This window comes from Pteropus medius, unplaced genomic scaffold (genome assembly GCF_902729225.1).
Source record: "Pteropus medius unplaced genomic scaffold, Ma_sr-lr_union100, whole genome shotgun sequence".
Taxonomy (NCBI): domain Eukaryota; kingdom Metazoa; phylum Chordata; class Mammalia; order Chiroptera; family Pteropodidae; genus Pteropus; species Pteropus medius.
In genome coordinates, this window is record NW_024349505.1 from 6,226,093 (window position 1) to 6,250,355 (window position 24,263).

The 24,263-nt window shown below is 42.9% G+C and overlaps 1 protein-coding gene and 1 long non-coding RNA gene across 2 annotated transcripts; one reads left to right on the plus strand and one right to left on the minus strand.

The window, feature by feature from the left end:
- Nucleotides 1–1,825: 1,825 nt before the first annotated feature.
- GPR83 (G protein-coupled receptor 83) lies at nucleotides 1,826–24,263 on the plus strand. The gene is made up of 5 exons (XM_039882028.1): nucleotides 1,826–3,055; nucleotides 11,240–12,184; nucleotides 16,353–16,478; nucleotides 18,736–18,869; nucleotides 21,463–24,263. Exons 2-5 carry the CDS (start codon nucleotides 11,801–11,803, stop codon nucleotides 22,088–22,090), a joined length of 1,272 nt encoding a protein of 423 aa, XP_039737962.1. The 5' UTR covers nucleotides 1,826–3,055; nucleotides 11,240–11,800; the 3' UTR covers nucleotides 22,091–24,263.
- Nucleotides 7,843–11,170, minus strand: LOC120618120 (uncharacterized). The gene is made up of 3 exons (XR_005657148.1): nucleotides 11,015–11,170; nucleotides 10,749–10,912; nucleotides 7,843–8,578 (listed from the first exon to the last, which is right to left on the minus strand). It is a non-coding gene; the product is annotated as an uncharacterized LOC120618120 (long non-coding RNA).

Consider the following 24,263-nt stretch of genomic DNA (forward strand, 5'->3'; position numbering starts at 1 on the left):
AGTTGAGAAATAGGGCTCATGAAATGAAGGCATCCATTTACATTCATTAAAATGTCTTACCGTAATTACTGAAATCAACCAGTCTATCCATCCATCATAGATGTACCTGACTGCCCCCGATGGTTTATCATCCCAATTTCGATTTCTGAGTTTGACAGTAGTGCTTTAAAACCAGATCATGTTTTTTAAACTTGAAATAATATTGAATTTAATATATGGAAAATTGAAAGAATAATATAGAACTTTTTACCTTTTAGTTGAATTTACCGATTTTTTATTTAAAAAATTATTCTGTATGTATGTTACATACATATTCCTATATGAATGTGAATATACACATAATTTTTTTCAATCTTTTGGAAGTAAGTTCCAAAGGGTAATGCTCCTTTACCCTTTAATACTTCAGTGTATATTCCCCAAGTATAACAATATTCTCTTTCATAACACCAGTACAGTTATCAATTTCAGAAAATTTAACATTTAATACTTTATATTCCAATTTTTTCAGTTGTCCCAATTTTTTTTACGTAGCATATTTTTACATCTTGTCTAGTATTTAATTTTGTTTTTTAAATATATAGAACATTAACATGCTTCTAGAAATCTAAACTACTCAAAAATGTATACTCAAATTTTACTCCCCTATCCCTTTCACTCCTTTATTCTTCATTGGTCTGTCTTTTCGTAGACCTGTAGCTCCAGGTTTAAATATAGAGGCTGTGTAGTATGTTTTAATGTCTGAAGGGCTAATCACCCTTCATAGCTTTTCATTTTCAGTGTTTTCCTAGCTGTTCTTTTGTTTTTCCAAATGAACTTCAGTATCACTTTCCTAGCTCCAGCAATGAAAAAGCTTTTTGGAATTTTTAATTGAGATCGTATTAAGTTTATAAATTAGGAAGAACTGACATCTTGTAAGAAATGTCCTATCCAAGAACAAAGGGTTTTCTTTACATTTGTTCATCTATTTTGTGTGTTTCAGAAATGCTTTAATGTGTTCTTTGTAGAGATTTTGAACACTTAAAATGAAATCAAGTATTTTTGTCTTATACGTTGCTATTGAGATTAGCATTTTTTTCTTCCATTTTATCTTTTAACTGGTTGTTATTTTTATGTATGAAAACTTTTTGCGCATTAATTTTATATCCTAACTTACTGAATTCTATTGTTTAAATTCATTTTATCTTTGATGTTCTAGAATTTTCTAGGTAATTTCATGTGATCCACCAGCATAAATATTTTTACTTCTTTTTAATTCTTACACCTTTAATTTTTTTTTTCTTATCTAAGTGCACTGGCCTCCATTACCATATTAATATATCAGAATGTGGCAAAGTGCAGACAGAGAACATAAAATTTTTTCTATATACTTTGGTGTAACGTTATGGAAGTTAAAAAAAAAAACTAAAAATAGCTCTGAAAATTCCGCTTCTCCATTCAGGCTTTATAAATTAATCAAATAGCAACTTTATTATATACTCTTTTTGTATATGACTTCTTTCACACAACATTATGTCTGAGATACATCTATGTTGTGGCATATATCTGTAATTTATGCTTTTTCATTGCTTGTAGCAATTTATGCTCCCACCAGCAATATAAGACAGTCCTATGTGCTCTCTATCTTTGCAATACTTGGTATTGTCAGTCTCTTTAATTTTAGTCATTCTTGTGGATATATAGTATCTAGAATATATCTAGGATATATAGTTTCTAGAAGATATATATATCCTAGATATATAGATATATATGTTACATATCATATACTATATATGGTAAGTAACATTAATGTATAACATGTAATATATATCATATATATAAAATACAATTGGATATACGTACTGTGAAATCTCCAGTCTGTGGCTTGCTTTTCATTCTGTAAACGGTGTCTTGTTGAACAGAAGTTCTTAATTTAATGAAGTCCAATTCATCGGTGATTAATTGCTAATGTTTTGTGTCTTGTTTAAGAAAACCATTCCCTATCCTAAAATCATAAAGAATTCTTCTGTGTTATCTTCCAAAAGCTTATCTGATTTGCCCTTCACATTTAATTCTATAGTCCAGTTGGGAATTGATTTTTATGTGTCATGTGAGATAGGAAGTTTGTTTCATTCTCTTCCATATGGAGATGAACATGCCCCAGCACCATTTGTTGAAGTGACTGTCCTTTTCCCCCTGCTTTGCAAAGCTATCATAGTCATTTATTAAGAGACTACACACACACACACACACACACACACACCTGTTTCTGAGCTCTTTGTTCACTTGCTCTATTTATTTAGAATTAATTACTGTAGATTTATAATGAGCCTTTTTATCTACCAGAACAAGTGTTCCTTCTTTATTTTTCTTTTTCAAGAATGTCTTGGTAATTCTTGGCTCTGCAAATTCTCAAGTAAATTTTATATATACTGCATGTGACCTAATACAAGGCTTTAACAAAAATAACTCTCTACTTTCAGTTTGGTTATAATCCTTAATTATTGTCAATTGCGGTTGATTTCATTTAAACCTTGATTTTTATTCCCAGGCTTGACTAGATATTTCTTTTGATAGTCGAACAAACTGATTTTGAATGCCAGAGCTAAATCTTGCTCTGTGAGATTAGAAAGATACCCTATCTTTGCTAGAATCTTTCCTACCAGAAATGTTATCGACCTCCTTTACTTGGTTTAATATTCCTTTGTCCATCAGTGACATAGCCCAATCAAGAAAGGGTAATAAGGTTTGTTTTTTATGCCCCCGCCTCACACCCACTTTCCCTTTCTCCAACCTGTTCAAAGCATGTGCTGTCTTTCCCTCCTCTGTTGAGACCTTGCCTACAAAACAACCAATGCAGGCTTTTCTTCCAGTTCTGATTCTCACTACCCAGCCCCTTCTGTCTCTCCACCCACTGCTTTCCTTCTACCTTCACTTCCAGTTCCCTGACACAGCCATTTTCTTGTATTCTGCAGGGGTCCCCTCTCATGAATGCAGCAGATGCTATGAAAGGAATGAAGAAAGGAGGAAAACGAAGGAGAGAACTGTTTATTGAATTGCTATTCCATTCCAGGCCAAGGTATCTATATCTACATTATCATTATTTAATTCTCATGACAACACAATAGAGTAGTCATTATTACCCTTTTTTTTAAAAATAGGTAAGGCTTAATCATAAGATCACATAGCTAATAAATGATAGAACTAAGAAATAAATCTAATTCTCTCTGAATCCAAATCTCATTCTTTTCTCATGACCATGCTGCCTCCTGTAACTGAGGCATGTCCTAACTTACAGCTAAACACATTAGCCTCAAATCCTAACACATCTTTGAATTGGGACTATATAGAAAAGAAGGGCAGAATCCAAGGGAGAATGTGATTTGGGTCTAATGTCGGTGCCTGGCCCAGGCAGGGCAAACCCAGGAGGAGGGCTTACCCTTGGTGAGAGACGTTTCAGATGCTTCAAGGGTTCATATTAAATAATGAGTAGTAAATATGGGTGACCCATGGACTGAGTTCTTGTGAATATTGAAAATGTAAATGGAATAGATGATAGACTGAGAATGGGCTTATGCTGGGATTCTCAGGATTGATTTAGTACATTTAATATGTCCATCGACCAAAAACCTATTTAATGGTGATTTTCTACAGGAAGTGTTTCTGTTTGGGGGTTGTTTTTTTTTGTTTTTTGGCCCCAAATCACCTTTATTAGTTTTTTTCTGATTTAAAAATTATTCTAGGAAACTAAAAAAGTACTAAACACATAAAGAAAAAATATATGTGAGTATATCTGCTTTGTTTCTTTAAGATAAATTCCTGCATGTGAACTTTTTGAATACAGAGTGTTGGCATATTTAAAGACTTTGTAAAAACCTACAAACTGCCTTGTTGTGTGGCCATGAATTGAAAAAATGACAGACAGAAAATGCAAACAGCTAGTAATCCTAGGACTTTTTTAGCAATTGAATTAAACTTTAAGTGACATACCATTTTTAACTATTAAAATGGAGTATTTTCATTCATTCAATATTGAATACCAGTTATGTATCAGGCACTAAGCAAATGCCACAAACGAAACAAAACAAAACAAAAAAAACATGCACAATAGATATCACCTAATGGAACTTTTAGTCCAAAAGAAAGAAATATGCCATTTATTGAACTCTTTTTGTATGCCAGGATTGTGCTAAGCACATTATAAACATTATTACGTCTAATCACCACAGAATTCTCTGAGGTAGGTATTTTTATGTACTGAATGAAGAAGCAGATGTTCAGAGACTGACTTCTACAAGTCACATGGCTTCATGGGCTGAAGATTGAAGCCTAGCTCTGGCTGACTCTGAAGATCTCACCACTAGCTTCTGGGTGAAGCAATTTTTAAAGCCTAAAATACATCGAAAGAAACCTTTTACAATGCATTTCAAAAAAATCTAATAAATGACTTGATGTGGTTTAGGGTGCAGTGAAAGAGGTGCTCTCAGGTTGCTAGTGGGAGTATAAATGGATATATCCTTTTTGCAAATGATCTGGTAAAATTATTATCAGCCCTAAAACATTTTCATCTCCTTTCCCTGGAATTCTATGTTTTGGACACTGTCCTAAGGAGAGAGTCAGAAGTATGGTCAAAGATTTATGAACAACTGACTGAATGTTTGACAAAAAATAAAAAATATATATAAGATTAAATGATATAATGATACAGTGTCTAAAATTTGCTTCAAAATAACCTGGACCAGGGGAGGGGAAATGGAGTTAGATAATGGATATGTGTAAGTTAATTATATCATATGTCCAAAGAAAAAAATCTGAAAATATTTATATAAAAATATGATTCTAACAAGCATTATTTGAGGAATATGTTATGCTATGGTATTTCATGAGACAAAATATGCAGCCATTAAATGGGATGTTTTTGAGAAAAATGCAGTAACATGGAAAATGTTCTCAGAATAAAGTAGGTCACAAAACTGATAAAATTTCACTTCAATTTCGTGAACAGATTTAAAGGAAACACACCAAAATGTTAATAGCAGGATTGTGGTGATTTTTATTTTCCTATTTATGTTCTTTTTTGTTATTTTACAAATACTATTTATACTTTAAAAAAAAAGTTGTTTACAGAGGAGAATAGTCAGTCTTTACCTGAAACAGTTCCCTTTTATTGTCACTGTCAGAGATGGGTCACTGTTCTGATTAGCCAGCTGAGCCAGGTGACAGTTTGGTTACATGTAAGGAGAAAATCATTTGGCAGAGAGGAAATGAAACTGCTGGCTTTGTGATTTATACCCTATATGTCTAAACCACAGGAACCAGCCTGTTGTGTCTGTGTGGGAGAGTTCCATTGTCAAGGAGCGATGGTGAAATTAATTGCTCTGCTTTAGTTCCGTGGGTGCTTTGGAAATTTTTGTCTTTAAAAAAAACTTTATGTTTTCACAAAGTCATACATTAAATATTTAGTAAGACCCTGCTCTGTGCCAGACATCATGCTAGGCTTGGTTTAAAAGATAAACAGAGTAGAGTGCCTGCACTCAAAGAAGTTCAGTCCAATGAGAGAGGCTGATGTAAATAGTTGTTATATTTTAAAAAGGCTGTGTTGGAGGTCAGCTCAGGGCGAACCATCAGACCCTGGCTGGGAGTCCACAGGCTTGCCAGAAGTCACTGGCTGCTAAGATCTTTTATTTAGCAATTAAATTTCTAGGTATACTATAAATGGTGCCGTTTTTTTCCTCACTGAATTTAAATTAGATTTTATTACTCTGCCCTCAATTTCAGGCTTTTATGATGCCCTTAATGGTATTTTTTGGAATAGTTTGGTCAAGAGCTGACTTTTACAATCAGGTCCTACTTGTTTACTGCACTGTGTAGTTTTTTTCCTCAGAGAGGTATAATCATTCTATGTCACACGCCACAGGCTTCCTCTGTTCCATTGCCTGCAACTGAAATTTCAACTCTAATTGCTAGAATTTGTCTTTATCAGAACATGAACTTTATAAAATAGAATTCCATGTAAAATTGATATGAGAAAAGACAACTCTTTTTGTGTGGCGCTCAAAACTAATGGCCTCAAGTGGTAATTAAAAAAAAAAATCTTAAGCATTTTTCAAAACAGTATAAGATCAATGATCGCTATTGCTTACATCCCATGAAAATGAGTTGCAGATCCAGTGATGCTTTCTAGAAATATTTTTTAACAAAATTTTTACTTGGTATCATTAAAAAAATAAATAAACAAACCACTGATCATCATTCCCCCTCCCCCCACAATAAGATGCAGTATTAATCAAATGGCTTAAATATCATCATGCTTAATTGCCCTCTTTCACTTTCTGAGGGTCTGATTTGAAACAAAGCACACAGCAGAAATAAAAGAGAAGTAGGAAAAAATAGCTCAATAGCAATTAAGAACATAGAATTAGAGCTGGTACTAAGAAATATGACTCAACCTAAAGAATTACAGAAAATCTCCTTGAAACATTAATTCCATGGCCCTACCCACTAGAGCAAGTGTATCTTCTTTTCTTTGCTTCCTCAGAGATCTAATTAAAAAATCCTTATTTTAAGTGCTTAACCAGCAATGGAACTGGAAAATAGAGTTATTTTCACAGAAGGTTGGTTTTTCCTCATTTTAAGTGCTTAACCAGTAACAGAACCAGAAAATAGTTGTTTTCACAAGAGGTGGGTTTTACATTGAGTTTAGAAGATGGAAGTTTATGTAATTTTAAGTGATTAAAACTTAGATACGTCCCAGGATCCTACTAGATAGAAAAAAAGAGTATTCAGCAGCACCGAGACTTGTACCCTGGGTGGTCTGAATCCAAGTCTCAGCCACAATACTGCCATTTCCCGTGTGAGTACTGTACTGGACTCCAGGAGGTAACATTAGGAATAAGACCATTCCTGGCCTAGGAGAGCTGACAATTTAGTGACAAAGATAGATAAGTCATGAACGGTGAGAGTACAGGGAAGTGCGACCCCAGAGAATGGATTGCACGTTATGGGAGTGTTTTTAAATGAATAGATTTGGGGACAGTGACTGCTTGTTCTGGGGTTGTGGCAGTCAAGGGGATGAGCAAGTCTTTACCGGAGAGACAACACTCGAACTGGGTCTTAAAGAATGAAGAGGTTTTCATCCACAGAGAGGATGATTCTAGACAGAGAAATAGCATCTTCAAATATATAGCATCATGAAGTTGGGAGGCCATGAGAGAACCCCAAAATTTGAACTACGTGAACAAATGAACAAGAAAAGGAGCAAGTGTAAGAAAGTGAGGGAAGAGTAGGATATAAGATGAAAATGTCTAATCAACAGTTGAATATATAATATTGATCTAGAGCGTTCAACAGAGGTGGTAAGTAGAGATACAGATCTTGGCATCATTGGCGAATGATAGTTCAACCAGTGAAGTGGCTAAGATCCTCCAGGGGGACATTTAATTCAAAAGGAGTAGATAATGGAGAATAATACCCCAGAGCACCAACACTTAACTAACAGTCTTGTGGTACAACTAACACTACCATTTTTCTATATTATGGGTTAAATGGGCTGTTATGAGTTAGCCTAAGAACCAAGCCACCATTTATAAAACTTTCTATGTAAGAGTGTAGAGTAAGTTCAAACAAATTGCAAAACACCTTAGAGCCACAAACTGTAAGTTGGAGCTTGGGCATACTTTCTTTTACTCATCCTAAATATATCTTTTTACTCTATGGCTCTGGTGTACTAGAACTTGGAAACCAATTCCTAGCATAACCTGCCCCCACACACTTTGTGTTTTTATTTTGGGGGAATATTTTCAGCCATACTTTATATTTCAGGCCTACTTGGTTCATCTCTAACTCAAGTATGATGACATCCAACTTTTGCCATTAATATAAATTTTGAATTAACGTGGTGTGCCTGGTATGGTACTGATTGCTCTTTCTTGCCCTCTGTCTGTCATTGTGATCTGTGCCAGAAAGGATTGTGGGTATGGTGAGTTCTTTAACTCAAGTAGGGCCTTTTCAGCAAACAATATTGGTGTTAAAGGAGCAATCGCTTGTGGTACCAGGAATATTGGTAAGATGAGGCTCTCAGAAACACCTCTTTCTAAGACCTCCGTGTTGATATTATTATTCTACAATTCTTTGTCTAATTTTTATTATAATACTTGTTAAGTGGTTTACTATTTTTCCTTTTTGTTTCAAGTTCATTTGAAAGAGCTAAACACTGAACTCTGCTCTCTGGTATGTTTACTACATGTGACTTATCAGAGAAAGAAATATAATTACTATTTGGCACATACTGACTACACACAGTGTCCATGGTTTTATTCAGAACGCACAAAAGAAGAAGCTTTTTCGTTCTGTGAGAGCATCTTGGAGTCTTCCCAAACCTCCTCAGTCATAGCAATGGTAATGTTACAGGAGCAGTGAAGCCTCTGAGGAAAGATCTTCTTTTAATAACTTCTTTTAAAAGTCTTAGTGTGGAGTTTGGAGTAGAGGAGATGTTCTTATTTCATTAAGCACTGGGTTGTTCCAGCAGTTCAGGATAAGTTGGGGGCAGTAGTTGGGCTGGGAACCAGGAGGCCTAGGCCTGGCTGAGCAGAGAGCCAAATGCCTGGGGAAGAGGAAGGGAAAATGAGTCTAGACTTTGTGTCTAATCTTGGATATTGTCAGTACCCTCTACCCCTTCAGCATACCAATCCAACTTTCAGCTGCCAGCACCAGTATTTTCTTTGTCTAAGTGGCTTCTCTTTCATCTGGAGCCCATTTAAGCTGCCTACTTGGCAAGCCAGAAGTGCAGGAGAATTATCATACGCCGGGAAGCAGCCTTCAATCAGTGATCGACAGGAGACAGTGTGTAACTATCCCAGCCCCCTCACCCATTGGCTTGGAGAGCTACTGTGTATGCTTTACACTGGCTTTCCCAGCAAGATTAAGCTCGTCACCTACAGTAGGAGCTGGCCTGACAGTACACTCTTTATTGGCCACCTTCCCTTCTTTGTCTCACTTTTCCACTCTCCTGGTATGTGTCTTCACCTCCAAATAAACCCTTGCACTAGAGTCTCAGGATTTGCTTCTTTGGAAAGCTAAGAACTAAAATACAACCTCATCTTTCAGAGAGAAAGTTTCGGGCACCTAGCCCTCACACTTGCCAGGTGGGCATGGTGAATAAGGAATCAAAGCCGAATCATTAGTTAAATGGTTTAGATTATACCTACTTACCTTTGATATCTTCCTCTGTGCTTGATGCTGACTAGCCCTCTTCTGCCTGTACATGCTTTCTATTTTCTAAATTAGCATCACATTCCAGCTTTGCCTCCCCCAGATGACACCAAGTTATCTTGATGGAGCATCAAGTCTATCTAAGCTCTCGTGTTACATATTTATAGCATCTTCTTTCTGCCCCCCTCGTAGCAACAAACCTATTTGTTATTTAAGCTGTCTGGCACCCTGTCCCTTCTCCTTGCATCAGTCACATAATCCCCTATTCTAATCACATAATTCTGTGAGATCTGCCAGGTCCATTAGCAGAAGTAAAGGGCACTTGCTTACCATCCTCTTTACCTAGACATAGCTGCTTAAAGAGGGAATGCAAGGTGAAAAATTGGAGGCAAGAGTGGACTTTTTTGAACTTGCTGATAAAACAACTGAGAGAAGTAGGCCAAAATATCTAGGAGGGGTCAAAGGAGGATCTTTCGACGTGTGTGTGTGTGTGTGTGTCTTCAAACTTCAAACTTGGCAATCTTGATTCTTCCCTCCAATCTGTCAACCTGGCTGCCCTCCCATAGCCAGCACCTTGATTCAGGTCTCACTTCTGCCCTTACATCACTTGAACAGCCTTCAAACCTCTTGTCTCAAGCCCCAGCTCCTGTTTTCCATTAAGTTGCTAGAGTATTCTTTCCCAAATGCAAATCTGATCTTGTTAGTCTCTACTTACAGCCCTTCTGTGAATTCCTGTTGCCCTCCGGAAATCATTCAAATCCTTATGAAGATTTCAAAACTGGTGGGGCCCTTGCTGTTCAGGCCACTGCCTACCTCTCAAGGCCTCTCTCTCTACTTATTGTCTTGGAAAACACACTCTATCCTTTACACTCCTGCAGTTGTTGAATGTGCCATAGTCATACTCACTTCATGTCTTTGCATGTACCATGATTCCTTCCTTACAGAGTACTCCATCTTCTTTCCCGTGTCTCCTCTTTCATAATCTAACAGTCTCTTGCTGGGCCTTTAGGACTGAGCTGAAGTGTCACTTCCTCTGAGAAGACTTTCCTGACTCCTTCTGACCTGGATAACTGTACCTTGTATTTTACTATGGTGACGCTTAAACCATTTTCTAACTGGTGATTAATAGTAGAGCCTGACCTGTGTCCCTGGAGTTTGAGAGCGTACAAAAGCGGATGTCTAACTTTTTTGGAAAAGTTCCAAAGTCAGAAGTGGCTAGGGTTTCCCCTTATGGCCCAGGGGAAAAGAAGACTTTGGTGGGAGGTGCCTGTTCTCCAGGGTTTGGGTGTGACAAATGTGCCGGCTTTCCCCTGGGCCAAGTGGACACCTCAGACAGTAGCTGGGCTTGAGTCATTTGATAGATTCCCAACCTAACAGCAGTGCTCTGTAGGGTAAGATGACAAGAGAAAGAATCTACATGGGGTTTGCCATTAGAATAGGGATGATGGGGCATTTAATATAGTCGACCAATTACTGCATCCCAGCACCAGAGAGCAATGTGGTGGGAGATCCATACAGGGGTCTCTGAAAACCCCACATATAGAAAAAGGAAATCTCTTTACCAAGGCCAAAAAAGTTAAACCACGTGTCCGGGATTTCACAGGAAATGATAAAGCTGGGATTCGATCTTGATTCCGCAGGATCAGGTGGGTGGGTGGCCAGGCAGGGGTAACTGGGAGAGACCTCACACTGGGAGTGAAAGGGGTGAGCGCTGTATCAAGATTTCCTGGAAAAAAAAATAGGGGACAAAAAACGTAGGTAATGTCTCTGACTACAGGTTCAAAAACTTCCATGGCGGAAAACTGTTAGCCGAAAAGTGGGCACATACTAGTTATCTCTTCGGATTCTTTGATCCTGTCAGAAGAGTTTCCTGCTTTTAAGAGTTTCCTTGGAAAACAAAGCTTCCCACATTAAATCTGAATAAATGGAAAGAAATAATAATAATTAAAAAAAAAAAAGAAAACTTAAGAAGCACGTCTGAAGTCTGGTCACTAAAGGGGCTAGAAGAAACTAACATCTATTTCATTGTTCACCTTGATTCCGGAACCGTCAGGACTCAGGGATCCACCTCAATTCTGGAACCATGCCCAGGCTGAAGCTCAGACGGAAACCAGTGGAATTTATCCCAGTCGCTGACCAGGGAGCCCGTGGAGCAGGCAGTGCACCCCCACACAATCCCGGCTCACCCTCAAGGCGGCTTCCTGCTCCCTTTTCAAGGAGACTTGAGCAGAACCCAACAGACAAGCGTGCCTTGGACGCGCTGCAGGAGTTTTAGTCCTCGGGTGGGAGCGCGCTGGGGGTTGGGGAGCAGCCGCGGAGCTGGCGGAGCTGGGGCGCGTCACCGTCGCCGCCAGAGACGCCGCGCTGCCCAATCCGGGGAGGCGCTCGCTCGCAGCCGGGGGCGCAAGCACAGAAAAGTGCGGCACGAGCCACGAGCGTGCGGATCCGAAGCGGGAGGCCGGCGGCGAGCGGGAGCCGGGCCGGGGCGCTGAGAGGCCCAGGGGTCCCTCCCCGCACAGCCCGCGCACCTCTCCGCGCCCGCGCGCGCGCGCCCGCCCGCAACCTGGTGGGGACGTCCAGACAGCACGGTCCCGGGCGCGGTGGCTCCTGCACTATGGTCCCTCACTGGGTGCTGCTTGTCCTCCTGCCCTTGGTGCGAGCCGCGGAGCGCTCCGAGAGCCAGGAGGATGAGCGGGGCCTGGCGGCGGCCCTGGACACACCCAACGCCTCGCACTTCTTCTGGAACAACTACACCTTCTCGGACTGGCAGAACTTTGTGGGCCGGCGGCGCTACGGGGCCGAGTCCCAGAACCCGACGGTGAAAGCCTTGCTCATCGTGGCTTACTCCTTCATCATCATCTTCTCGATCTTTGGCAACGTCCTGGTCTGTCATGTCATCTTCAAGAACCAGCGAATGCACTCGGCCACCAGCCTCTTCATCGTCAACCTGGCCGTCGCAGACCTAATGATCACACTGCTCAACACCCCATTCACTTTGGTAAGGAAGGGGCTCTGGGCCGGCTCCCTGCTCTTTCTCGGGCTCTTAGCTCTCAATTCTCTCTCCTCTCTGTCCTCCTCTCTGTCCTCTCTGTCTTCCCACCACCACTATTTCTCTCCTCCTCATTTCTGTCTCTGTGTCTCCTTTTCTGCCTGTCTTCCTGTCTTCATCTTAGTTTCTTTTCTCTCTTGCCCTCTCATTTCTTATTTCTCAACACTCTCCTCTGTTTTTCTGGCTCTTAGTCTTTTTGTCAGTCTCCGTCTCTCTGTCATTCTGTTTGTCTCTCTCTGTGTGTCTCTTTTGGAAGTCTGTCTCTCTCTGTCTCTCTCTGTGCATCTTCATCTTTTTTCCTCTCTGTGACCGTTTTTCTGTGCCTCTTGGTTTGCCCGTCTCTATCTCTCTCCTTACCTTTCCCTATGGCTCTTTCTTCCTATCTCATTTTTTGTTCTGTAGCTGGTGGCATTGAGATCAATGATTCAAATGTCTGCAAGCAGTCGTGAATGAATGACCATTTCCTATTTAATGTCACTGAGTATGATAATTGGGCAGTAAATCAAAGCTGCTTGAAATGTCAGCAGAGATTGTTAGGTCATCTTCCCCACACACCAAAGTGCAGCCCATTAAATACCCTCCCCTGCCATGGGATGCTGCCTTGTGCCACAGCTGGAAGTACCAATTGCTAAATGTTAATGGAAGCTTAAGTGCATTTTCCTAGACTACTCATTTAAACTGCATTTCTCTTCTGTGTTTTGACAGTGAGGCTGTGCATGAAATCTTTGTTGGGGGAGAGGTGAAGGTGAGGTGGGCTTGGGCTCCTTGCTAGGGCAAGCTGGGGGCATTTGCATACGGGTAGCTGGTGAGCCTACCCCTGAAGCCCTGGCCACTTGGCATTAGTGGTGTCGTTTCTGTCCCTCCATGATTTGGGAGTGTGCTGCTCATGGATGATTTGAGACCGTGAGAGCTATGACTGAGCAAGCATGACAGCTAGAGTTTATGTTTTTTAGCACGAATTACATTTTTTCAATTTGTGGAATAACTTTATTGTTTTCTGAGTCATTTCCAAAGCAGTATCTAGTCATCTCTCGCTCTCATTGTCTCTCTGTTTGTTTTTGTTTTATCTTAAAATTATATTATTTCTCTTGTCCTCACTTATGAGAACATTATTCACATTTTGCAGATGAGGAAACTAAGGCACAGAGATATTCAATCCCTGTCCAAGGTCACTTAGCTAGTAATTGGCAGAGCCAGGATGAGAATTACTCCTCCTGACTCAAATCCAGAGGTCTGTCTACAAAGCCACCCAACCATGGACAGGGGGCACTCTTGGCCCATGTTAAGCTTCCACTACATCAAACCTTGGGCTTTTCCTGTCCCCCTTCCATCCTATCTCTAAAGGAATCCTGGCCACTCAAGATCCTCTGGGCACTAGCCAAGGACAAAGGGTCTTCTAAAAACTCCCTCTCCCCACCCACACCACATACACACTCTTCCCCCTGCTGCACAAAGCACAGGAGAGTACATCTCTGGCTCTTCTCCCATTCTACAATGCTGGGGTTGGCCTGAGCCACCCAAGATGGGAACTGGAGGGTCCTAGCACATGGTCTTGTGCTGCTGCCCAGAGCAGAGTGCGTGAATAGACCTGCAACAGACATGAGGGTGTGTGGGAAGGGAGGCCATGGACCCCAGGCTAGGCTGCAACTGAAAGCTGACAGCCCCTTCCCCTGAAAGGAGGCTCTTCTGTGAGAAAGGAGATTTCAAGGTTCTGAGAACCCAGCACCCCTTCCAGGTTGCTCCAGAGCAGCTTGGCCTTCAACCTTACCCATGTAACTGCTCCAGTTTAACCAGGGAGAGTGAAAGCGTTGGCGGGAGGGTCTTCTAAGGCCTCAGCCAGGCTCCTCCACTGGATAAGACCTCCTACCTTCAGGCTGGTTGGTGACAATATCCTTCCTCCCTGGTCTCCCTTGCTGTCCTCTTTACACACTCCATCAGCATAAAATCTGGCTCTGGTCATTGAGAGAAAAGTGAACAATTATTTGCAGTTCCCGTGGCAGAGACATACACAGAATGTGGTAGATCCTGGAGGAGGGAGTTATTCATTCTGACCTGCCAGAGTCCCATGACCTAACAAACAACCTAACATTTCAAAGGGGCCGGGATGCATGGGGATTTTCCAGGTAGAGATGAATGCTCAATGCAGGCAGAGGGACCTGGAAGAACAAAGATAGGGGCATCAAAGTTCATGGTGTGTTGAGGAAGCAAGAGTGGCAGCAGGAAGGAGCCGGCAAGGCAGAGGGGAAGCAGAGGTGGTCTGGGAAGGAAGGCTGGGGCCACGTTGTGAATGGGCCTGGATACTCATAAGGCATCTGGCTCTGTCCTCAGGGCCATGATGATTCTCACCATGAAGTTGACAATATGGTTAAGAAAAATACTGTCAGCATTGTGAGTTACAAGGGGACAAGAGTAAAGGAACGCTTTCGGGAGGCTATAATGGTCCAGGTGAGAGATGATGGGAGACTCCACTAGGGCCATGGCCTTAAGACTGAAGAAGAGGGAATATATTGAAAACCATATAGAGGTACCAGTGGTTGGCTCTGGTAATTCACTGAGCATGAGAGGTGAGAAGTAGATGTAGCTAAAGACTGCCAGCTCTGTAATGTTACTGGATTACTCAGAAGCCTCATGTGGCTCCTCCCTGCCTATTTCAAAGAGAATGAAGTCCATGGTCTTCTGTCCCAGTTTCATGATCTGGCCAGATTTGTCCCTCATGACTCTTCCAGATACTCTAGCCAAACCATTCCAGTCCTTATTCCCCAAACAGGTCCTGAGATTTCTGACTCACTGCCAAGTACTTTGTTCTTATCTTCACATGTGCAAATCCTACCTGTTCTCTAAAGCTCATCTCGGATGTCTCATATGTTGTAATTATGGTAGTTAGCCATGATAAGTACTTGCTATGGACTAGGCGCTGTTGTACTTACTTTAATTGTGGTATCTCTTGTTTGATTTTCATAAAATCCATGTGAAATAGATTAGCTCCATTTTACAGATGAGGAAAGTAAGGCTTATAGGGCCTAAGTGCCTTGCCCAAGGTGTGACAGCTACAAGTGGCAAATACTCTACTGTAAACCATTACACAATATTCTTTCTGTTGGGCTGACTTGCTCTATTTTTCCTCTGTCATCTCTCTCTGCCTCTGCCCACTCCCACCCCACCTCATGGCCCCAGTGCCATTTGTCTAGGCTTTCCGAAGGGCACTGAATACTGTCTGCCTTGCATCCGAGATACCTGATCCCCTTCTTCCCAAACTGGAAGCACCTTGATCAGAATCAATGCTTCAACTTTCTCGGATATGGGACATTACTCACAGGAGCTGTTCAAGCACTGACTGAGTAAGCAAATAGCCCTGATGATGTGGGATGAGGCCTAGGCTTGCTCCTAAAGGCTACAGTGTCCCAGAAGCTTGTCTTCTTCTCTCCCCCACTGCATCTCTCACCCCTGCCTCTGCCTACACCTCTTCAGGCCCTGGGGTCTCCTTCTCAGACTATGTATTGCAAGGCCTATTTAGCCAACATTTGTGAGCACAGCCCACATGCTATGTTGTGACTTTTCAGACGTGTCTCTTCCATTATTCTGAACTCATATGGGCCAAGAATTAATTTTGCTATTACTATAAAAATTGCTACTATTTATTTCTAATAATATCTTTCTAGCAATCTGCCAGACATTGTGTTCCACCCTTTAGAGATATTTAAACACCCAATCCTTACAATAAGCCTACAAGGTAGAGATTTTTAAGCATACACCCCCCCTTTTTTTTTTTTTTTGCAAATGAGGAAACAGGTTCAGAGAAGTTACATACCTTGCCCAAGGTCACATGGCTAGAAGCTAGTAGAGGTGGAAAGTCCAACTTCAAAGCCCATGTCCTTCCCTTGCTCTCCTGGCACCTAACAGAGCCTCGCTCCAGGAGCATAATCAGGTTTTGTTGAATTGAATGGTTGAGAATGAGTCATGCTAGAGAAAATCTGTGTGACCCACAATTCAGCAGTGAAGAGTGGAAGGAGGCAGGAGCTGGAAGAAGCCTTCTGTGGGAGGCTCTTCAGAGAATGGGGGTCGGGGTGGGGTGTCAGGATCAAGGCCTGTCTTGTGACCTCTGTGGGTTCGTTTCCAGGTCCGCTTTGTGAACAGCACATGGGTGTTCGGGAAAGGCATGTGTCACGTCAGCCGCTTCGCCCAGTACTGCTCCCTGCATGTCTCGGCGCTGACGCTGACAGCCATTGCTGTGGACCGCCACCAGGTGAGGGCACCAACTTCCAAAGCCCTGTCTTTCCCTCTCTGGCTTTGTTTTCCATAGGGGCTGTGAGGGCCCTCAAGACAGTGTTTTAGCCCATTTTTCAATGCGTGTATTTGTCTTCTTGTTGAACCTGTATGAACCTGTAGGTTAGGCTTATTCAACCCTTTGTGCTACGTGCTATAAGACATTATTCCCTGTTTGTCGTCCCAGTGAAGACTCACTGATAGCATTTTCTGTCTCAGAAACTAATGAGCTTGTTTTAGGGGTAGAAAAGCAAACCTGGAAAATTACAGGTAAAAAGAGAGTGGCAAATAGTTACAGGCCGAAGACAAGGCTCCTGACTGGGAGATGGGTATTCCCTGGCCCACGCTGTTGAGGAGGAAAAAAAGCCAAGGCATCCAGGTAGCAGGAGCAGGCACTGGGGCGGGGCAGAAAGGCCTCATTCACTGTCCTGCACCATCAGATGCACACAGGAGGATATGGTGAAAGGAACTGAAGAGGACCTGAGGGTGACATCTCCATGGCAGGCACCTTGTTCATGTTAACTCAGTGAATCTGTGTTGTAGACTTGGTTCTGTGCAGAATCAAGGAATGGAAGCTCAGAAAAGTATATACATAGCTTTCCCAAGATCACATGCCTGGTAATGATGGAGCTAGAATTTGGACAAAGATCTCTCTGGCTCCAAGCACATGCTCTGATCACTAGTCCACCTTGCTCTGAGAAGACTCGAGGGTGCCTACGAGGCTAATATCATAATAGCCACTGAGATAAAGAGAGATAAAATTTATTCTGAGTAGCTCCAAGATGAGCAACAAAGACCAAGGGATAGGAGGCTTCAAAGATGCAGCTCAGTATGAGGAAGAATTTTCTAATAGAAGCATCTAATAGAACCACAAAGCTGCCAGGAAAGGTAATGAGTTTCGTGTCACCAGCCTTATATAAGCAAGGTCTGATAGGGATGTTTTAGAGGAGATCAATGCATCTGATAGGGAATTGGACTTGACAAACGTTGAGATCTCTTTTCCCTGAAATGCCATCATTTTGGCAGTCATATTGCAGATGCTTTGGCATAAGATATGAAAATATTTCCTGCTTTTTCTTAACCTTCTCCTCTAATTTAACAACAGGGACTCTGGATTACTTTGACCTGGCCTATGCTTACCCCCACTCAACACAGCTAACTGTGAGTTGACTCTTGGGCCAAATGTGGGTCTGAAGAACAGGGTAGAAGTCTTGCCCACATTTACCATGTTGCTGTGACATATACCCAAAGCCAGCAGAGTCTTTAAGTGGTGTCTGGGGCCTCTGACCCAGGCTTCCACTCCCCTCAGCAATCTGAACAGTGAAGGAATCTGAGGGGCAAAGAAGGTAAAGTCCAGAGTGGGGGTGTGCTGGGCAGCCTCTAAAACCTATTCATTCCTCCTGGAAAACCTTGAAAACATTGGGAGCTGAACTTGGGAGGACACAGCCAGAATGTCCAGTGTCTTAGAATGGTGTCTTAATGCCATGGCAGCAATTTATGACCTCTCCCCTGACCTTGGACTCACCTATCCCAAACTGCCTTTTTCGAGAAATAATGATTCTGATCTTAAAATGAGGATGCTGTCAGATTCCTCAGTCTGTATTTAGACCTTTAGAACAGAATTGATTGGCATACAAGATGCTTTTCAGCCCAAAATCCATAACAGTGGCTTTATCATAAGCACAGGAAAGCTGGGCCCCATTGCAATTTTAGTAACGGCTTTCATGAACAGTGTTATGAACCCCCAAATAAATGTGAGCACAGCTTCCTGTGATAAGTGTTGAGAGTCTCCTCTCCATGTCTGTCATCCTCAGACCCTCTCAGAGCCCTTTGTAACCTAAGGGGTCTAGAATCATGAGGACCTGAGATCAGATCCGAAGGTGGAGGCTGGCCATGGCTTGTTCCTCTGCCAGACTTGCTGTGCACTGTGGGTGTCAGGAAGCAGACCTCCTCCTTCACCCCTTGCTGTCCTCTCAGTGCACCCTAGTTCTGCAATGTATGACCTGCAAGAAGCATTTAAATTGCCTGGAGCCTCTGAGTCCAGATGACACCTTCTTTCTACCCCTGAGAGTGGTCTTGGGGTGGTGCATCTCAGGGGCTCAGTGATGATTACTGGGTGCTTAACTTTATAAATAGGACCTACCTGTCTTATTGTGATGAGTGAGCTGTATCGCCTGGATTTCTCATTTGCGTCAAAACTTCTTCAGCCAGAGAAGTCAAGTTTGCTTGTTTTCTAGGTCATTATGCATCCGTTAAAACCCCGGATCTCCATCACAAAAGGTGTCATCTGCATCGCAGTCATCTGGACCATGGCTACATTCTTCTCACTCCCACATGCTATCTGCCAGAAACTATTTACCTTCAAGTACAGGTGAGATTAACTAGTGGGGAGCAGCGTGGGGACTCAGAGGACCTTGACAGAGGAATGTGAGTCCTCTCTGAATCTCAGAGTGAGCAGTATCTGCCGCACTGAACCATTTTCTGTGCCTCTCCCCCATCCTGTTGCTTTCAGGTCTGTGACTATCTGCTGCTTTTTTTTCCTGCTTTTTCTCTTCTTTTCAACAGCTTTAGCTTCTTCCTTATTCTCTGTCCAGTTTGTCTGCAAGATTTAGGCAGCATTGATTACTTTATGTCACTGAGGGCATGTACTCTCACAGACTGAGATTCCAAATCAACCAGGCCTTGTTTACTTAATTTTTATTTTTTAATTTTTTATTTTTTTTAGGTGAGGCAACCCTTCACAGATTCCAAGGACCTTGTCAGCTTACAATCCTTTATTTTTATTTTTTAATTTTTTATGCCTATAGCACCTGGTCTTCCTAGGTGGTCTCCCATCACCCAGGCCTTGTTTAAAACGGTGTTCTTTAAATTCTCTGACACAGCCTACAAACAGAGCATGCATGTATCTATGTGTCTGAGGTAGGATGCTCTACTTCCCCCAACCTCCCATTCAGATTTTTTTGTTAGACTCTCACAGAATGAGAATTTCTTTCAAGGCACTCAGGTTTTTGTTTGTTTTTCTTTTTTTCAAATTTAAGCACTTGTGCATGCCAGTAGTTCATAAAGGTGATCTCCCCCACCACACTGTAAGGTTGGAGAGAGCTGGCCCCATTTTTGATTTTGCTACCTTGGTGTCCCTTGCACCTGAATTACTGTCTCCACATAACAAGCCCACAGTTCAGTTTACTGAATGAATGAGGTTTTCATCAGTTCATAGTTGTTTTAAGTGAAGTTCTTTAGAAACAGGCCCCGAGACAAAGGAAGGTACAGGTGCCAGTGATTTTTAAGAAAGCACTCCCAGGAGTAATGGGTAAGGGAGTGGTGAGGCAGGACAGCAAATGGAAGAGGCCAAGAGAGGGTGTGATTTGGGGAGAAGCTGCAGGGTGCTCCACGTGGGGGCGCTCTGGAGCAAATTGATAACACAGAGTTTGCAAGCCTTGAGGCGATGGGAGCTGGGCTTTCATATTCCAGGCTCCCTGGGGAAAAGGGAACCTCTCAGCCACTTCTGGCTCTTGGCAGGCTCCTAGGAATTGTCTTTAGCAGCCCCAGGGGTTGTCCTATAAGGTCATGTTACAGCTGTTTCTTTTGGGGCAGGCAGAAACTGGAGGCCTGGTGCTCCAGATCTGCAAAGGGGGTCAGAAAGGACATAGGGGATGTACAGTACAGCTAGTGTGTCCTGCGGTAGCCATGTGCTGCCCCATCCGAAACAAACACACACACTCCTTGTCAAGAAAACGAGCTCTGACAGCTGATTTCAACCCATTTTAAAGGCTCCCTCCCCACTTCTAAGATATTGGAATGAATCATAATCGCAGATCCAGCAGATCTCAGACTCCCTATCTGCCTTCACACATTTAGGGCTATTTTTTTTTTTTTTCTGTGACAAAAGCAGAGAGTTCTCTCTTTTGCTAGTGATGACCACCAGCACATATAAAAAGAGCAAGAATCCACATGGCGATGGGAAAACTGCCATTTTGAGTTCTATCTGTGCATTTTACGGTCTGACAACCCTACTCACACTGAGTCTGGACATTTAGATAAATAAGGGCCTGGGTTTACAATTCCTGCTACAAGTTTCTGCCTTGCTTTTCCTGGGGCATCTTTTAAAATGATCCCTTAGAGTTGAGCCCGCGAAAAGTCTGTGACCGATGCCCCAACCACCTTACAAATAATAGGTGCTTGCCTCCCTGCCCTCTGTCTCTTGCTCGCTCACTGCCCTTCACGGGCTCGCTGTGACCCTGATCGGGGATTTATAAGTAATAAATCTCTGCTTCCTTTATGGGAATGTCTTGAACTGGCACTTTCAAAATGGCCCCTGGGGCTTTCACTTGCCCGGAGTGGAAGCCCGGATACTCCTTCCAGCCAGGTATGGGTGGCTTATGTCTCTTTGTTCAGCAGGTCGTAATCTGCATATTTTTAAGTCAGCACACCAACTCGAGGGGTTCCAACACACATGGATATCCCTAAAAAGCTTGAAGAGGACTGGGTACATTGCATAGAAAATAAATACCTGTTATAAACGGCTGAAAGTATGTGAGTTCAGGCGTTGCCACTCACATTCTCAGGAGCCATCATATCTTTGTCCCATTCCTTGGTTCCCCTCTCCAGGTTTTCCTGAATACATTGTGCTCCCAGGAAGAGTTAATTATAAGGCCAAGAACACTAGTGTTGCGTTTATTCATTGAACAGATATTTGTTAGGTCTCTATTATGGACTAGGAATAATACAAGTTTAAGAGGACACAGAGAGATCCAGGTATATTCCTTATCTTTATAGAATCCCACCCTAGTAGGAGAAACAGCAATGTAATCAGATAATTAGGCTGCAGCTTCAAAAGTGCTATCACAGACAATGAACCCAGTGGAGGGAGAGGCCAGTGCTTCTTGAGGTGAGGCCTTGCCAGACTAATTGCACACCCTCCTTCTCTCTGTCTCTGTATCTCTGTCTCTCTCACTTGCCCCCAGTGAGGACGTTGTCCGCTCCCTATGCCTGCCAGACTTCCCTGAGCCAGCTGACCTCTTCTGGAAGTACCTGGACTTGGCTACCTTCATCCTGCTTTACATCCTACCCCTCCTCATTATCTCTGTGGCCTACGCGCGTGTGGCCAAAAAGCTGTGGTTGTGCAACACAATTGGCGACGTGACCACGGAGCAGTACCTGGCCCTGCGGCGCAAGAAGAAGAAGACCATCAAGATGCTGATGTTGGTCGTGGTCCTCTTTGCCCTCTGCTGGTTTCCTCTCAACTGCTATGTCCTCCTTCTCTCCAGCAAGGTCATCCACACCAGCAATGCCCTCTACTTTGCCTTCCATTGGTTTGCCATGAGCAGCACCTGCTACAACCCCTTCATCTATTGCTGGCTTAATGAGAACTTCAGGGTCGAGCTGAAGGCATTACTAAGCATGTGCCAGAGGCCGCCCAAGCCTCAGGAGGAACGGCCACCCTCCCCAGTCCCTTCCTTCCGGATGGCTTGGACAGAGAAGGACAATGGCTGCAGCAGGGCTCCACTAACCAACAACCTTCTGCCTTCCGCCCAACTCCAGTCTGGGAAGACAGACCTGTCATCCGTGGAGCCCATTGTGGTGATGAGTTAGAGGAGTGTGGGAAGAGGCAGGGGGAGGTCTCTGTTCCTAGGTACGATTGAGAAAGGGCCTGAGGATGGAGCCTGGAAAAGGGCCTGTCAATTCATACATGACCTTCACCGTGCTGGAAACAAGTTCCTGCAGAAGCCGTAAGACTCTTGAGTTCCTAGGAAACTGCCCAGCCTTTGAGCCGCATTTGATGTGAAAGCTAAAAGGCCCCTACCAGCTAGACGCATACTTGTGAATCTCTAAGAAATGCCGTGAAGCATATCACCCTGGTTCCCTGAGCCAGAGAACAGGACAACTTCAGCCCAGACAGGAGCTGAGTCAGTCAGCCACTTCCAACCATCAGGCATCCGCCTTATGATCCTCCCCACCACTGAGCATCCATAAAGGACACCTGAGTCATATTTTGGGTGTGGCTGACTGAGATGCACAGAGCTCTCACCAGTGGAAAGGTTAGCGAGCCAGAGCTGGCACGAAGGTTTTTATGTCTCGTTTTCTGAAGTCATTGGACCACAGGGAACTATAATTCTGTGGTGGCCTGGTCCGATATATGACAAGAAAGGACCAATTTGATTCCTTAAAGAACAATTACTGAGTTTCCTTAAACAAAGAGAAATTATTAATAAAACTTTAGAAAATTTAGAAAAGCACAAAGAAGAAAATCACCTCCTTCTCCCACCAACTTGTGATAAGTTTTGTTAACATTGCTGTGGATTATTAGCAACTTTTTACTTTGTGTGTGTATGTGCACACGCGCACGTGCGTGCTTTTCATTCTCAATTACACTTTTCCATGTAGAGATAAGCAAGAATTGGGGGCATAGCAGAGAACTTCTGAGCCCCTCTTCCAGGAATAGTGTCTACTAGAAGAGTTGGAAGAAGCAATGGGAGAGGAACTCAAGGAGAAGACTCACAGAGCCGACAAACTGCCTTCACCTTGTAGGAGTGGTGGGAAAGGCCTCCTCTCTTGAGATGGAGGCCATCGTGATGAGCCAGGGAACAAAACTCATCCCAGAGACATAATTCCTTCTCTGCTGCAATCACACAGGACAAGAGGTGTTAAAAAACTGCTCCGCTTTTACAGAAGATAAGGGAGCAGGCTTTCCGGCGTGCTGGAAATCATTGTGTTGGACACCTCACCATCCCAGGCTGTCTAGGCAGGCCATTCATTCTCTGCATTCAGTCTGAATAATAAGGCTTCTGCACTGTCAGCATCACCCTGGTGGCTCACACGTCACAGAACCCTGTAGCCTTGTGATAGTCCTTAAGGCTTCAACATGCCAGAGAAATCTCATTCCAGAGACTGTATTTTTATCACCTTCCATCTGGTCCTGAGTGACTTACTGTGTCACCCAGGAGAAAGACGCATTAAGTAGAATAGAGCTTAATTCACCAGCAGTAAACAATTGCTACTCTCACTCTGGTTTTAAGTTTCTTTCTAGCACCAGATAGATTCTGAAAGCAAAGCATGGATGTGGAGCTGAGTGGGAAACTGAAGTTCGGAGAGAAGGGGCTTGTCCAAAGTTCACTTAGATCTCTTGGCTGTTAAATGAAACTGAACTTGGTCATATCATTTACTTCCCTATAATGAACCATGGGACATTATACTATTCTCCCTATTTATGAGGATGTTTGAAGTTTTTCAAGTTGTAAAGTTTGAAAATCATCTTCTGAACAGTGAGTGGGTAAAAAAGTGACTTTCATGGGCCAGAGAGAGCCTTCTGAGCCCATAGGGATCTCCAGATGGATTTTTCCAGCCAAGTGTGTGCCTATTGTCTCTGTGGTATGGAGAAGTAACTAGTGGTTTCATCTTAAGGCTGCTGTAGAAATTCTGTCAACCAGAAAGGAAACAGGTAGAAGGCTACAAAAACTCTGTCCTGCTCTAGAATCATGGGGAAAGCTTTACTTTGCCCCTCTGTGAGGGCATCTAGAAAGACCGTTGAGTTAAAGAGAAGGCTCTTCTTTGAGGAGGGCTGCCTGATGGCCCATTAGTTCTGTGCCTCCCACTAGTCCCTTGTCTGTCCCCCTCCCCGTGTTCCCAGCGTGCCTCAGAGCAAACATGGATTTGTATTTGTGAATGTGAAATTTGTAAAACTTGAGTCTTTCCAATGTGCTGTGATGAGTACTTTATTGTACATCGCTCCAGTCTCAATAAAATAATTTTAGATGTGTGGACTGTG

Bases quoted from the DNA above. Each gene is read 5' to 3' on its own strand.
- GPR83 (XM_039882028.1), top strand. From the start codon at position 11,801: ATGGTCCCTCACTGGGTGCTGCTTGTCCTCCTGCCCTTGGTGCGAGCC. The intron at 16,479-18,735 runs GTGAGGGCACCA...CTTGTTTTCTAG, and splicing joins TTGCTGTGGACCGCCACCAG to GTCATTATGCATCCGTTAAA. The intron at 18,870-21,462 runs GTGAGATTAACT...ACTTGCCCCCAG, and splicing joins CTATTTACCTTCAAGTACAG to TGAGGACGTTGTCCGCTCCC.